The sequence below is a fragment of the Gallinula chloropus genome (genome assembly GCF_964237585.1).
Source record: "Gallinula chloropus genome assembly, chromosome: 12".
Classification (NCBI taxonomy): domain Eukaryota; kingdom Metazoa; phylum Chordata; class Aves; order Gruiformes; family Rallidae; genus Gallinula; species Gallinula chloropus.
The window spans coordinates 15,974,395-15,990,739 of record NC_140097.1 but is presented as its reverse complement, the minus strand read 5'-3'; the positions used below and the strand labels follow the sequence as shown (position 1 = coordinate 15,990,739).

At 44.7% G+C, this 16,345-nt stretch overlaps 1 protein-coding gene across 1 annotated transcript in view; it reads right to left on the bottom strand.

Moving 5' to 3' along the window:
• Positions 1-298: 298 nt before the first annotated feature.
• WNK2 (WNK lysine deficient protein kinase 2) overlaps positions 299-16,345 on the bottom strand; it is a gene marked incomplete at its 5' end in the record, with an annotated part of 101,781 nt that continues 85,734 nt past the window's right edge. The window contains 3 exons of the mRNA XM_084269567.1: positions 299-2,417; positions 11,215-11,468; positions 13,028-13,072. Coding sequence (XP_084125693.1) covers positions 2,085-2,417; positions 11,215-11,468; positions 13,028-13,072 — 632 coding nt within the window. The 3' untranslated portion in view covers positions 299-2,084. The remainder of the gene's footprint in view (positions 2,418-11,214; positions 11,469-13,027; positions 13,073-16,345) is intronic.

Below are 16,345 nucleotides of genomic sequence, written 5' to 3'. Positions count from 1 at the left end.
GGCACTACGTGACTTCCGGAGCACCGTGTCACTTTGACAGCTGCCAAGAGGTGGGAACATAACAGTTACAGGCAGAACCTGAGAAACAGTAAAGGCATCGCATCTGCTCCAGCTATGTGAGGGGTAAGAGTCTGGAAAACAAACGTACAGTTACCTGGCACAGCTGGGAAAGGACACAAGTCTACATTTTAGAAAAACACTGGGTTTTTCACACAGTTTTCAAGCACAAAATGTTTATTTTTCTTCTTTTTAATCTATACAATTTCTCGGGGTTTTTAGTGCCACTGACTCTGTCAGTATACAAGGGATGGGCTATACAACAGGCAATAGCGACATAAACTGTAAGGTTCAGTGCAAGCTGAAGGAAAACTGGTGTGAGAACATATTTTCCATGGTTGCTCATGAAGCATACAGACGTGAATCTAAAAAACCCAAACAAATTAAAGATACATGTTACAGAGAACAGAAATCTCTTACTACAGTAAGTATTTTGCCCAGGCAGAAGACTCTGCGTATTTGTCTATAAAATTCAATTCTAACTGAATTGATGGAATAATATTTTTCAAAGGGTAACAAACAAAATAATTTAGACAGGTATAATGCTCAAAGTACAATAGAACTATACAATTCACAGCTTGGCAGCACAAGACATCTCTGCCCTTCCGCAGACAGTATAAAAGGACATCGCAGCAGAGATCCCGAGCATCGCGCCCTTGGATGTGACCTGTGACGCTCTCCCTTAGCGCTTCCAAGGGAAAGGAGACTTACCATCAGCAAATCAGCCTGAGTAGTTATCTTGTGCCTTTAGACTGAGAGGTGCAGGTGGAGGCTTTATGCACAGTAAAACAGGCAAAAAGCAAGTTTCAAACAGGAGAGAGGTGTCCATGCCACCTGGAGCACAAACGTAATTAAAACTAAAAAAATAAAATAAAAATTAAATATATAAAAAAATAAAAGAACAGATTTTTTCTCAAACAAAAGGTGGTGAGACTCCAGAAGTGAAGTACCAGATATGAAAAAGAATAGCTTGGCGTTTTTATCCCATTCTAGCATGACTCCTGCTAGCGCGTCAGTGGCAAAACACCTTTCTGAGCCTCGGCGGCCGGACCGCAGCCAGGATAACACAAAGCGCTGTACTTACACGGTTCTCACAGGGACCTGGAGACACATTCTCCTATGATCAAGGTTTCAGTTGGATTTCTTCACTTAGGGAACATGCACGACTTTGCAATTTAACGGAATTATAACAGCACAGGAGGCGAAAGAAAACGTAAACTGCTTTGTTGCTGATCCAGAAGAGAACAGTCTTTGCCTGCCTGTTAGAGAAATAAGTCGCCGTCTACAACAACTTTTACCAGAGACTGAGGAAGAGAACGAATTGCACTGCCCAAAGCTATTACCTGCCCTTATATACAACTTACTCAGACCACTCTGTAAATGCTCCTATTTTAAAATGTGCATTTCACCACTCCTGGTACAAACACTAACAAATTATTTTTCTTTTTTGATCGGCATCTCAAACAAACCTCACCTCACAATTTACTCATGTATTTTCCTAAAGCATCAGGAACGAAAACCCAACCTGTGGGTTAAAATAAAGGCATTTACAGCGGAATGAAACCAATGAAGGATGTTGACTGTAAACCTTCGATATCTTTGCAAACAAAGAAGAAACTTCACCTCACAAGCGGATTGTAAATAAAATACACCTTCCAAATAATTTTACATCTCTTTCCAGCTGGAACTGAAAAGCTGAAGTTCAAGGCACTGTACTCCTGCAAGGGTTCGTACAATTTTCTTGTCATCAATTCAAGTACGTCAACTTTAAGGATCGCAAGTGTAAAACATCAGAACACAACAGAATAAAGTGTCTTCAGCAACGAAACAGAAGCAAATATTGCCGTAACGGACAGACTACCGCTCGTGAAACTGTTTCACAGTGATCGCTGGATGCGGTGTATGGCTGTGTATGCTCGCGGGCCCAGCTCGGACCCCCTGCCTCATCCGACACATATGGCATCTACAGATCAAACACTCCACGTGACGACGCCGAAATCATCGTGACCTGTGCCAAGGCAACTGAGCTACGTCATCCGCAGGCGCGGGCCAGGCGGCTCGGCAGCGGGTCGCTGCAGCGGCACCGGGTACATCCGCACGCAGGTTCTGCCGAGAGGCGAGAACCGCGCGACGCCAGGCTGCGCGGCCGGCCCCAACCACGGCGCTCCGTAAATGGGTGTAGGGAAAACTCCTCCGTACGGACAGAGAGGCATCATGTAAGGTGGCACCGTGCCAGAGTGGGCAGACCCAGGCACAGGCACGGGCAGGGATGGTGAAGCTCCAAGAGCTAACGCAGCGGGCATGGGGCAAGATGCTGGAACAACACACTGTGTCCCCAGTCCCGTTCTTACCAAAGTAACCTACGGAAAGAGAGATACAGAAAGCATGGCTGTTAAGCTCCTTTTTCCCCACCTGCCGTGGGCATCACATCCGTGCTGGGACACACGTGCCTGTACCAGAACCATGGAGACAATGTCTTACAAAACTCAACAAGGGCAAGTGTAATGCCCAGTCCCTGGGGAGGAATAACCCCATACCCCAGTACAGGACAGGGGCTGACCTGCTGGGAAGCAGCTCTGTGCAAAAAGACCTGGGAGTCCTGATGGACAACAGGTTGGCCATGAGCCAGCAATGTCCCTCATGGCCAAGAAAGTCAATGGCATCCTGAGGTGGATCAAGAAAAGTGTGATCAGCAGGTTGAGGGAGGTAATCCTGCCCCTCTGCTCTGCCCTGGGGAGGTCTCACCTGGAACAGTGTGTACAGTGGTGGGCTCCCCGGGTCAAGAAGGACTGGGAGCTACTGGAGAGGGTACAAAAAAGGGCTACAGAGATGATGAGGGAACTCGAACATCTCTCTTAGGAAGAGAGGCTGAGGGACTTGGGGCTTTTTAGCCTAGAGAAGAAAAGGCTGAGGGGGATTTCAACAGTGTTGATAAATACATGAGGGGTGGGGTCAGGAGGATGGGGTCAGTCTTGTTTCAGTGGTGCCCACAGACAGGACAAGAGGCCATGGGTACAAACTGGACTATAGGAAGTTCCACCTAAACACGAGGAGGAACTCCTTTCCTGGGAGAGTGGCAGAGCCCTGGGACAGACTGCCCAGAGAGGCTGTGGAATCGTTCTGTGATTCTGTGATATTGCACTCCCAGTGGCACAGGCCCCATCACAGTGAGCTTAGAGGTTTTTATTTTCCCAATTTATTTTTCTTTTTTTTTTTTAAAGGTAAAAATCTTGGCAATGTGTAGGAAAGGCTGACACGGGGAGTGGGATCAACCCATATCTTGTATTCGTACAGAAATCCTCAAAACAGGTTTTAACAATTTCAGCACGTATTTCTGTAAAAAAAAAAAATAAAAGAAAAAGACAAGAAAAAGAAAAAAGAAAAGAAAGGAAAGATAAAAGATTTGCCACAGCACTGAAATACCCGGCACTGGTGGTAAGTTGAGACCAGGTGACGAGAACCAGCAAGGACACAGCGGGAGCTGCTCTTGCTCAGGGGTGGATGGAACCACTTCCAGATGTTCCTCTAAAGCTCTTTTAACATCCAGTTCAGCTATTTGGATTTTGCATGTGAGGGGCAAAGAAAGAGCTCTCCTTCCTGAGCATGGGGACAGTGGAGCTTTCCAATCCATATGCCCCATCGCACGCAATGCCACGCAAACAACCGCTGGCCAACACCCCACCCCGCTCTCTCCAGGGATGGCTTTTGCAGCATTGCATGATTTTTTAATGTCACCAAATTCACAACTCCCTGCCACAGCTCCCACCAAACCAGCATCTATCCACAGCACGAGGACAAAAAGGGTGTTATTTGACTGCAGTAACCTCCCATTAATTTGGTGTTGCTCATTAACTTGGCAAAATTGGCATGAAACTGAGATTTCAGCAGAAAAACTGAACGTATGTGTCAGACTGTGCAGAATGCTTACTCTGTGTTTCTGAATTTAGCATCTCTTCTCAATCAAAATTAAAATCAATGTCACTCTGGGATTAACTGCTCTGGGGCACTGACCTGTGCCCCAAAGCAAATTTTAGAAAAATAGAGAAATATCTGACATCCTTCCTCATTCACTTCACTGTCTCCAGTCCTAACTCAATGAATCTGATGGTGAGCATCAAACTAAGAGAAGTAGTTGCTTTGGTGTAATGTGTTTAACATCATTGTTGTACAGAAAAAGCACCAAAAATAACAGCAGAAACCAAAGAACAATAAACAGAGGAACTCAGGGCACAGTTTTAAGACCTGAAGCATTTTTTCACCTATTGCTAGTCCCATGTTTTCCCACCCTCAAAATGCTGATTTCCAACAAACAAGACAACTGGGAGAGGATGACATCAGGTGCCTGTAGAAGCACCTACCCAAAGCACAGAATAAGCAACAGCTTATACAGTAGCACTGAAAAAGTAAGGTGACATTTTAGCAAGCAGTCCCATTTAAAACTTCTACCTTAAAAAAGTGCTTATTTTCAGATTTTTTAAATCAAAACTTCCTCTGATTTGTTGTTCTTGACTTTTTCTTCTCAGCTAAAGGAGCAGCTCCTGTAAAGGAGCAGCTGCATTTAAGGCCACATGTGTGCAATGGGGAATAAAATTGCATCATGCTCCAAAGCCAACCATGGCACAAACATACTAAAACCTCTTAATGTCGTGACAAGTGCATGTTAATGATTTAAGGTTGCTTCCTCTACCTTCAGTACACGCTTCAAGGAACCAGAACACATACTTTAAGAGGCAACAAGACATCTAGCTCTTGCATCTTCCCTTGGATAGAAGTCTCTTGGTCAAAGCCATTTTTTAACCATCATCTTTAAACCAGCTATGACACCACCAATGGAGGCTGAAACAACCCATTTCTTCCTGCACATAGATGCCAACCAAAACATCAAAACAACCATGCACCAGAATAGTCCTGAAAAGAGCACAAGGAGCCATGTCATTCCCAGCCCTAGGAGAGCCATGTGCCTGCAAGTCACTTTGTTGATAAAATTCTAAGGGAAGCAGATGGACATTCACACAGCGATGGACAAGGTGAGCACCTGCAGTCAGTCACATCTGTGGACAGAACTGGTTCAGCGTTTCAATCAATCAGGGTGGTAATTAACGGTGGTACACCCAAGGAAGGCCCCGAGATATATGGCACAGCTGAGCACCTCCTCAATGGCAAGGGTATTTCACTCCTGAGCACACTACCCTTGCCAGCGACGAGGAAGTTCACAAGCAAAGCTGTGAGCCTGTAGATTCTCCCAGGCTCACAAGTGCCGATTCCAGGACGTGCATCACCTACAGCACATGATATCCTGGTGGAGACAGAACATCTCTGCTTTGGTATTCTACCCATGGCTTGAAGATACAGGTACAAATTATTTCTTTTGTACTGAAGTTGTCTTGGGAATTGAAAACAAGCAGTACAACATCAGACTCCTGTACCCAGCCCGATGCTTAGGGACCACTGAAACCCAAAAGATCTCTCTCCACAGCCTGCACATTGGAAGAGTGTCTCTGGGTTATTTAAAATACTCTATTCCTCCCGTGGGACTGTAAAGCAAAAGTGGTCTCTTCCTTTCCCAATCTGAGTTTAGACAATGCAACACTACCACTAAGGAATGCAACCAAGTGCCTGACTTCACCGACCACACATGGCATTACTTCATCTTTAGTAGTACAGTGCTAGTTCGTGGCTGCTTGTTCTGCTGCCTGCCTAGAGCCTGGGAACGTCAGCTGTCCGGGCCTCATGCAGGCTGGCAAGGCAGCCCCAGGCTCAAACTTAATGGATTTAACAAACGCACTGCAAAATTCTCCTCTCATCGCCACTGAAAGTTGTCTGTCTGCTCGAGATGTTTGATAGGTTTGGGGGTTTTATTCAGGGGTTCTTTTGGATGGGAGATCAAATTGACACCTCAAGATGTTTCCTATATTACTCTAGAAGGAAGTGAAATTCCCCCTGCCCTTCTCTTTCTCCCCACATCTCAATTAGCCAGTGACACGCTCACTGAATGACCACCCATGGCAGCATCTCAGCTCGCTGCCTTTGTACCTCTGCTCACACAGTTCCTCTGCCGCGCTCACTGAACTCCCTCTGCATCAATAAACCAGGAGCTTGTACAAGTCCCTTCTGCACCAAGAGCTGCCTCTTGCTCCCAGTTCCCCAAATGCCTGCCTATGGCTGCCCGTCTTTCCCTTGCCGCCGGCTGCCCATCATTCCCTTGCCACCATCCACTCCTGTTCCCCCACATAACCCTACGTGCTCATTTAGAAAACAAGAGTAATATATACACGAAGGAGGACGCACACAAACAACGCAGCTGAAGCTGAAATGACCCACACCAGACAAAGGCTGTGGGTGTTAACAAAAAAGTATCTGTTCTTTGGACTTTTAAATTCTCTGCCTCAACATCACGCTTTACCAAATAGCTCTACAGTGCCACCACAGCAATATTCACACCTCCAGTACTGTGAAAATATATAGCTAATATTTGTGTTTGACTTAAATACCATAAATACTTACATTTTGACATTAGAACAGATGAAACCAAGTAATTCTGCTGTGAAAGCTGACCGTAACTATCACCACTCATTCTCAAAAATGCAGGATTTACATAATTTTTCTTCCAGGTACCTTATTAGCATTACTGTTTCACTTCTGCATGGTCCAACTACCACTGAAACAAAACCACTGGACTCACAGGGCAGGGTTAGACCTGGCTGCCAGCACAAGCAAAGCAAGGATGCTAATATATCTTTTTTTTTTTTAATCACCCTTTTTCAGCTCTCTGAAAACCCAGTGATTAGGTGCTACCAAAGATTTGTATTCCTGTTTTTCCAGGGTCCTAGAAAGCTATTCTGAGATGTTCAGACCAAGGCAGCAGTGTTGAACAGCTATTTTTTATTATTCTTCCAATCCAACAGAGATGGGAGAAACAGTACACGGTGTTAGTAGTCCTCCCGCTCCATTTCTGTGCCCATGGCTATCTCCAGAAAGCTGCTTCCCAGGCAGCCAGCTCACAAAGTCAAGGGTACTAACTGCAGACACAATGTGCAGCTATTGTGGATGGTGTCCCAGCCCCAGCACATGTCAACAACTGACATGGACTGGCCTGCTTCATGGAAACAGCCTTCTTATGGACTTGGAATGTATTTACAGCTTTTTTGAGGGATAATAGTTTTTCCTTTCAAATCCTACGTAACAGTATGAAGAGTAGAAAACATATTTTTGGTAAGCCCTTTATTCCCAGGCATCATCAAATGGTACCTTTAACCACACAATATTCAGTGCTCATTACACACAAGGCAGCTCATGTTCCTAGGTGTATTAACTGGTGGGAGCCACCACATTACCTGTAAAAAAGGGATTACATCATCATGTCTTCAACACGCACGAGCACGAGACGCAGAACCATTACCAGGCAGTCTGACTTCAGTTCTTCCTAATGCCTCCCGTTACATTTCAGACTTGTGGCACTGAGAACCAATATGATTTTCCCACATTTAAATAAAACAATTGAAAAGGAGCCTTTCACTGCTCCTGTGGCATTACCCGATGCCTGAAGGTTCCCGCATGAACTTCTAGCCCGTATCCATCAGGATTTGCCACCAAACTGACAGCTAACTGCCACAGAAACCAAGCAGCATTTAAACTCTTCATTTGCATGCCAATTATTTTACTGCTTTCTACACTTCTGATGATAAAGAAAATAAAACCACGAAGTCTTATCAAACACACCACCAATTTATCTTCTGAGTTGATTTCCACCTAGCCTTCACCTAGTTGAAAAAGAAAACGGGTACCAATAATGTGCTGTATTCATACAGCAAACAATTCGCTGGTGGGGGCAGAAACATCTCAGGAAAAAAGGTAACTCAGGAATGTCAGCCCGCTGTTTGCAGGGTGAAGAGAACACCTGAATCTGGCTGCACAACTACCCTGGCACAGTAGTGATGGTGGGTGGATAGAAAGAGAAAATAATACCTTAAAAATAAATAAACAAAATTACCTCTATCCAATAAAGGTTTTCCTTGGGCCTAAGAGCCTGGGAACAAAGAGAACACAGAGTAGACAAGGGCCATTTGGTTTGATGCCTTCTCTGTCTACCTGGCGTAACACAAGTCCAGACTTTCACCCCAGGGCCCACATGCACTCTGTCTCATGTACAGGAGCTCTGCATGGTGCCAATCCCATGGGACCTATAACCAACCACCACGGGACAACTCATGTCACTCCTACTCCTGTTTACAAACTCTTCAGAGAGACATCTTTCTGTCCAGTAACTTCCAGAAAAAAAAAAAAAAATCAGAAGCCAAGGTAAGACTCCCTTGCTGTCTCTCTTCTGGCTTCTGATCATCACACAGGACCAGCAGTAGCATCTCCTACCCCAAAGCACCCAGTTTGGCAGATACAGGACAGACTGTTTCCTGCCAGTTTGTTCCATAAAAAATAAAATAAAATAAAAAAACACCAAAAGAAAGAGGGATAAGACTCAGCATACTTCCAATTTTTCTAGCTTTTATTTCCAACATAAAACATTATTGTAACTTTCTCTGATGGGATGGAAATCTGCTTAGTGCTCCTTATTCTTCCCTTGCAAAGGCATTTTTGCATTTGATCAAAAAGACAGTGAAAAGCTGGTGTTAGCAGATGGACTGAAAACCCACAGCCTGGGCTTCATAGGCTCCCTGCTAGAGAGATGTGTTTTCCATCCGTTATGTGATTCCCTGAGGTCCTTTTGCCTTTTCAATACCAGTTTAAGAGGTGGAATCAACAGCAAATCAGTGTGGGTATAGCACCCCCCCTGTGTAACCCCTCACTCCAAGAGCTGATATTATGGGCTGCTTGCCTGGCTGTCCCAACCAAGGGTCCTTGCACACCATTTCCTTCCTTCTCTTCAAGCTATTTTCCTCTGAACATCCTGAAGTCCTCTCCTCCCTTAACTTTAATTTCCCCATTTTGAGTGAATTTCAAAAGCTGCTGCTCTCTCTAAGTGGCCAAAGTACCCCAATGATAACCACATTAGGAAGATGTCTTGAACTGGCTCCCCAGCTCAAGGAGCACTGGGAGCTACTGGAGAGGATACAAAAAAGTGCTACAGAGATGATGAGGGAACTAGAACATAACTCTTATGGAGAGAGGCTGAGGGACTTCGGACTCTTTAGCCTAGAGAAGAACAGGCTGAGGGGGGATCTCATCAATACTTATAAATACTTGAGGCTGTGGAGTCTCCATCTCTGGAGACATTCAAACCCCACCTGGACGCTGTCCTATGCAGCCTGCTGAAGGTGACCCTGCTCTGTGAGGGGGCTGGACTGGATGGTCTCCAGAGGTCCCTGCCAACCCCCATTGTTCTGTGATTTGCCACCTCCCTTTGCATCTCCTCTGCAGCCCACGCTGGGACTTTACAGACAAAACCAGTAGGGACAAGCTGGCGTAGAGCTCGTGTGGTCTCCAACTGACTGATGTTCTTCCAAGCAACAGGGAATGATGCGAAACAGAGAGCAGGGGATGCCAACCCTTCCAAGCTCATGGTGAATTATCTCTAAAAGACTCCAATGGGCCTGTTTAATTCCCTGCAACAATTGCCATGAAAGCAATAAACCCTCTAAAACCAGCGTGTTAAGACAAGGATGTTCCTGTTCCTCCTAGAGCAGCAAGTAAAATTAATGCTAAAGTGATGTTAACAGGTGATTCAAATAAGCAAAATAGCCCCACCCCCCCTTCTTTCCAGAGCTGTAACTGGGCAGAACACCCCCCCCCCCCACCCCGAGTACTTCAAACTCCTGCGTGATTCTCAGGGAAAGGACATCAGGCTGCAAAAAGCACGTCAAAAAAAGAGGAACAAAATCTGTGCCCTCACCATCACTTCCTAGAAATCTTCAATTTCCTTTGACTTGTTTTGTGAGAACTAATGATGTCCTAAGAGGATGTCGCTGCTTCCCCCAAGTGGGTTTATACTGGTTAAACCACCACTCCGCCAAAGGATCATTTGCTCCTTCCTCCCCGCCCCATTTACACTATCTCAGAACTGGCAGAACATTCCTTAATCAATTCCTTAACATTCCTTAATAAATCTGCACAAACGCTTTTCCTCCAGAAGGCAGCGACCCCTCAAACTCCACAGCCAACAGGTACCTGAGCAGACGTCGCAGTGCGGTTCCTGCTGCGGCACGTCTCACCTCCCCGGTAACTACATCACTACTGCTGCACCCTTCAACATGCCAAAAAGGCAGTGCCTTACTATCCAGAGCCACTTGGCCTGTTTTCAAGGGGTTACAAAGCAGCCCCTCACTGGTTGTTTTTTGCTATTTCCTTGCTTTAAAAATGAAATTATCTTCCTTGACTTTGGCTCAATTTCTAGTCTTAAAAAAAAAAAAAAAAAAAACCCAGTAAAAATGAACCATCCAACCCTGTGGAGGATGAAGAGGTCTGGAAACCAAAGCCAGGGTGGGACAGCATGGGAAACTGGGATTCTAGCTACACTTTCATTCATTTTTGCCCATCATCTCTCAACCCTGAAAACACGCTGAGCACAGACACAACCACAGCCGTGATGCTTTCTGCCCGCTACTGAAAAGAAAAGGGGATGAACTGGGGAACTTCCGATTTCTGTTTCCTTGCAAGTTTATGTTCACAGCACTTCTGAAGACAGTGTTTTCATGAGGCAGACCCCCCGAAAAAGATGCCCAGTACAACAAGCAAGGGGCAGCAACGCATCCAGCTGTCCCCTATCCCAGCACAGTACTCACTCTGCTTCCACTAAAACCAAGGCTCACTACCACCAAGCCACCAGCCCAGCCACTGATCCTGCCTAAAGGAAGATTAACATTAAACATCAAAAAGAAGAAAAACTTTAGGAATAGTTAAAACTTAGAGTTGAGCAACATATGGTTAACAGTATGAGTATTGCTGTGTATTGCTGTCATTAAGCAGTTTGCAATTTAAAAATATATTTTTATATATATATTTTGCAGCCCATATATCCCTCGAGATTATTCCAAAAGACAATTTGATAAAAAAAAAATCTGGTTTAGTACTTAATGAAAAGAGATGGACATTTATAGGAAGCATCTATCTGAAGTAATTTTAGTTTATGTCCTCCTCCAAATCTGAGTTCTGCAAAGGCTTTCAGACACATAGCAAAAGGTACGTCCTTCAAGGAGCGCCACTTACTCCACACGTCTCATTCTGTGTTTGCATGGGATTAGCCTTTGGCTCCATGTCTTGCCTTTTTTGGTTCTGCTTCAGTTGGTTTAAGGAAGGTTTTGTCTGTGCAGCTCCAACTGTTTTGCTTGTCCACTGGTCAACCAGCTTGTGAAGATCGTCTGTGAACGTCCCTTTCTTGTTGTTACTGTTGTTGGCCTGAACCTGCAGGGTTGATTGCGGGAGGGGCTCAGGGCACGTAACGAGACTGTTTGTCGAGGATCCTGGAAAATCACACACAAAGAAAGCTGACGATGGCATCTCTGCCCCACCGCTTTGCTGCTCAAACACCTTCTCATCTACCGCAATTCAAACAGTGGCTTTTCAGACTTTACTCCCTCCCCCTCCTTTCCAGGGAACACCTTTGCTTAAAGAAATGGTCCAAGTTCAATGCATTCAGATTCTCTATCACATCACGCCACCTCAGCCACCAGCTGTTGCACCCACAGCTCCTCTCTCCGGGAAATTAATGACTCAGGGAGAAGAGATAAATGCAGCCCCATAACACCGGCATCCTGCAGCTCACAAAGTCTCTCCAGAGGAGACTGCTGCCCGGGAGTGGGAGGCAGGGTGTGCTGCTTGCCAAAGCTGCATGCCTTAAAAAAATTATCATTTGTTTTACTTGTGTAAGCTTACTGTCCTCCTTTTAAAATGTAATTGCCATATAGGTTACAAGTAGGGCTGGCTACTACACCTCAAAGACTCCAGTAGCCCCCAATCTCTCTCAGCGGCATCAGGACCATTTACTCTGCCATCAGGGGATCATTTTTTGAGGAAAAAAAAACCCTCAAACAGGACCATGAACGTACAGAAGAAAGAGGAGAGAGGCAGACTTAGTGTGTGTCTGAGGTTTTGAGACAAAGATAAAGATACAGAACTTTTGGTATAGGTAAAAGCAGCCGGGAAGCCTATTGACGGATTTAATTTGGTATGTTCACTTATTTCTAGGAGAGGGGGAAAAAAAATCTGTCCTTTTTTGGGGTTGGTAACTACAAATCTGACACAGCAAGATCAGCAGGGAACAGCAACTGAAGGTGCCTGGATTTGAAAAACAGGCAGGAACTTTTTGGCTAAGGCATTCAATATAGCTAAAGGTTTGAAGTAAAGACCATCTCTCCAAGCAAAAAGGTTCATACACCGGTAGTAAAACTATTCCATAAGCAAACATGAACATTCAGTCTTCTTTTTTCTGTTAATCAGTTACCAGCCAAGGAAACAGAGAAAACTAATTAGTCCTACGGTTATATAAAATACGTTAATAACCTTTAAATGATCATGCATTCAACCTGCAATGTAACTTCTAAGTGAATACTGCTTGTTTTCTTTTCCTTTGCTCGAGGGTGAGAAAAATAAGTATTTTGACAGGAAAGCTCTTCAATTAGTGTTTAACATGTCATGCAGCACAACGGGAACGAGATTGGTTTTAGCTCTCTATATCTAAATTCCTCCAGCAGAGAACTGCAGTCATATAAAGGTGTGTATTTCAGAAAGACAAACACTGAATCCAGTTTTCTCGCCGCATGCGTGCACAGTCTCACACACAAAGAATACCACAACTGTCTTGCAGCATGCGTGGTTCCCAAGACATCACAGCACATGCATTGTTATGAAAGGATCGCCATTTATACAGTCTAATTTCATACCGGTATCAGTGCATCAGCTCGACTTATTCAACAACTAGCTTTTAGTAATAAAATAATAATAAAAAAGCAAAAAATAAAAAAACCAAACCAACATCCCATGCCATGAAGGAAATACTGAGAAACAAAAATGGGATAGTTACTACTACTGTGATCTTTGCCTAGACATAGTCGTTTCAAGGTGGACCCTACAAGGTAAAACAATACAAGACATACAGAATTAGGTAAGACTAAACACAACAAATCTCACGGACAAGCTTCTGTACTTTTAAGCAATCAAAAAGTAGTTATTATGCAAGAAAGGACAGACAAAGTCAGCAGTTCAGGTGAGTAAAGGAAGCCTAAATAACTGTACAGCTCAAACCTTTCTTAATGTGCAGCCATTCGTAAGCTTTGGAAAGTACAATAGCATGCCAAAAGCAAGGTCTCATGACTTAAAGGTGCATTTGGTTGTGGTTTTTGGTTTGGGTTTGTTTTGGTTTTTTGTTTTGGGGTGGATTTTTTGTCCAAATTGCCTGATAGAAAGCTTTGATTCCTATGCTATTTATGCAGGAAATGATGTCAATTCAGTTTGTGATAGGAGGCCAAAAATGCTTTCAGGAACAAGTCAAGCTAGTCTGGCTGCAAAGACAAACTGTAAAACAACCCTAAAAGTCCTGTTTTACAAGTCCAAAAAGATACATTGTTCTGCAGGTCTGAGGCCAATTGTTTCCAAATATTTTAATAGGAGGGTTTGTGCCTAAACGTGACATTCTGAGCTTCAATTGCAAGTAACCGTGAGCGAGCTTCCCTTATGCCCTGTCCAAGTACAGAAACACAACCCAGCTGAGCAGCTGAGTTCTTGTTTAACCAAACTACGCAGTTCAGTTTTTCATCATCATCTCATTACATCCTTGATATCATGACTTTACGCATTCTGTTGGACAGGCAGAGTGCCAGAAGTGTGCCGAGAACCCTACTTGACTGTCAGATCTTGCCAGACATAAGCACTGTTTCTATATCAGTGCCGAATTTCCTGAAAGGTATTTTGGACTTGGTAAGAAGACTTGTTATGGTATGGGAGGAGATGAGTTAACTGACATGGGGCATGGCAAGTTTATTGTGAAGCAGCACTTGAAAACATGAGCAAAATCAGTGTGGGGCAAAAAGCAAGATACAGGATGGATGTACTTTTTCTCTACAGCCAACCGGTGTCGGTATTTTATGTTACTGTGCCAGAAATGCAGCTTTAAACTCAGAGACTGCAGGTCCAGGCTGATACAGGCTCAGAGTGAGTCTTCGAAGGAGAAAGGAGAGATGTCAGTCAGAGACTGAGGAAGAGAAAGTAAAACAAAGAGGGAGGAAAAAAGGCGGAAGAAATGTTTGTGTGTTGACATGGGTGGCATGAGGAGGAACAGGAGGATTGCTTTGAAAGACTTTCTTAATATTTCATATGGCTTAATGAGGTTTCTATTCCAAGAGAATCAGGACATGACTACAGTAACGTCTTACACAAGCACGACCAAGTCCAGCTTCTCATCCCAAAGCCTGGATAACAAATACAGGTCACATTCACAACTGAACAACTCGCATCTTAATTTTTTTCCCCCCTTGGACACACCTTACCTTGCCTATCTCAAAGTTAGCTAGCAGCTCCCATTATGGAAACATCAGTTGCAGTAACACTGGAACGCTATTCCTTACCTATCCTGCAGCATCCTGCAAGTAGCAATAGGTTGTTTGGCACAACACCCACCCAACCAAAAAGCAACTGCCTGCAAAAAGTAAAAGTGGGCAGCTGACTGCAGTACGTGCTCAAATACATGTAAAAAAGTTTAATCACCAACCTCTCCCCTTCCTGAAAACCGAGTCACAAGTTTATGAGCACCTCAGGTGCCAAACCAAACCTGCCTCCCCCTGGTACGCGTTGGGGAAGCGACAGAGAACAGTGCTATGGGGCAGGTTCACAAGACATCTGCCTGAGTGGAGCCAATATTAAGGGAAATATTACAAGAGGGTCAGTCACCAGGATGAGAGCTATTTCTTCCCAACTGTAGCACTTCAGCAGGTTGCTTGGGAGATGAGGAACGTTTATCTGTGTGGTGATACTGCCTGAAGCAGGGACCGCCAAACAGCAGCTGCAATTGGTTTTAAATGCAAATTCAATTAAAAATGCACTTGGTGAACCTAATTCACCAGATTAATTGTATTACTTCTAAAATCAAGGTGTTTAATAGCTGTAGAGATAAGGAGATGAATCATAATTAAGATTTAATCTAAGACTGCAAAGGTTCAGCACGGTGTTGTACCTCCAATTCCCAATTTTGTATCCAAGAAATTAAGTAGCCATTACATCATGTGGGAGAAAAAAAAATCCACTGTCCCACATTTGCACCCTAGCAGCTATCACAAAGCTTGAAAGCTAAAATAAAACTGAAATGGCAGTAAATTATTAGCCCATTTCCATAATCGCATACGCACATGCAGTAGATTAATCACTGCAGACATCACAAAACCCACTGTGCACAAGGTGACGAGTCCAAGCCAAGGGGTGCTTTTGAGAACTCGCAAACTGTTCCCTGGGACACCCCTGCATCTGCACCTCAGGGCAGGAACTCAGGCTAAAGTTATGCTGAAGCCCGTTGAAAAGTGCAAAGGAAAAGTCAGTATTGGACACAGCAAACAGCTCAAAAAGCCATTCTGTGGGAACATAAAGTGTTTAGGTTTGATGGATCTTGTAATCAGGGCAAGACATTGGGTGAAGCCATCATTAACAGACTTGAACTCATCCTGATCTGTCACAGAGAACAACCCTCACCCTGCATGCCCACCCTCCATTCTGTTTTCCCTTAACCAAAGGTACAGACTCAGATCATTTCTGAAATTCCCACACAACTTTTCCCAACAGCTCTCCAAGAAACAAGAACACCCCAGAGGAACCGTGACCTGCAGACAGAACCAAGACCAAGCTCTTGGCCCCAGACAGCCATGTCCCAGCACCGTTACCATTGCCCGCTCTCCCTGCAAACAAGCTCAGAACCTCACCTGGATGCTTGGCTCTACCTACATCCCTTGCAGAGGGGAAGGAGCATGAGCCAGCTACATTCCCATCATCTTTACCTCGCACTAGCTGTTCCCACGGCCCATGGGCATGGCTGCTCTGGACACTGATGCCCGGAGGAACTGCTGGCCATATGTACTTCAACAGCAGTCCCAGCACTGGCTGCCCTCAGGGCACAGGGCTGCATGCAGCTACACCTTCGTGCCTCAGCCAACCTTCCAGACTTGAGCCAAAATTCTCTCCTAACCCCATTAAAACCTACTGTGGGGAACGGTCTAGCAACTCAAGTGACAGCACAAGCGAGCAAGCTGTGTGCTCTGAGCAGGGGTGGCTCAGGATGGATGTGTCAGGGCAAAGGGCCTGAAACTTGGTCCATCTCCTCACATGACTCAAACGGGGGAGCGCAAACGTCCACTCTCAA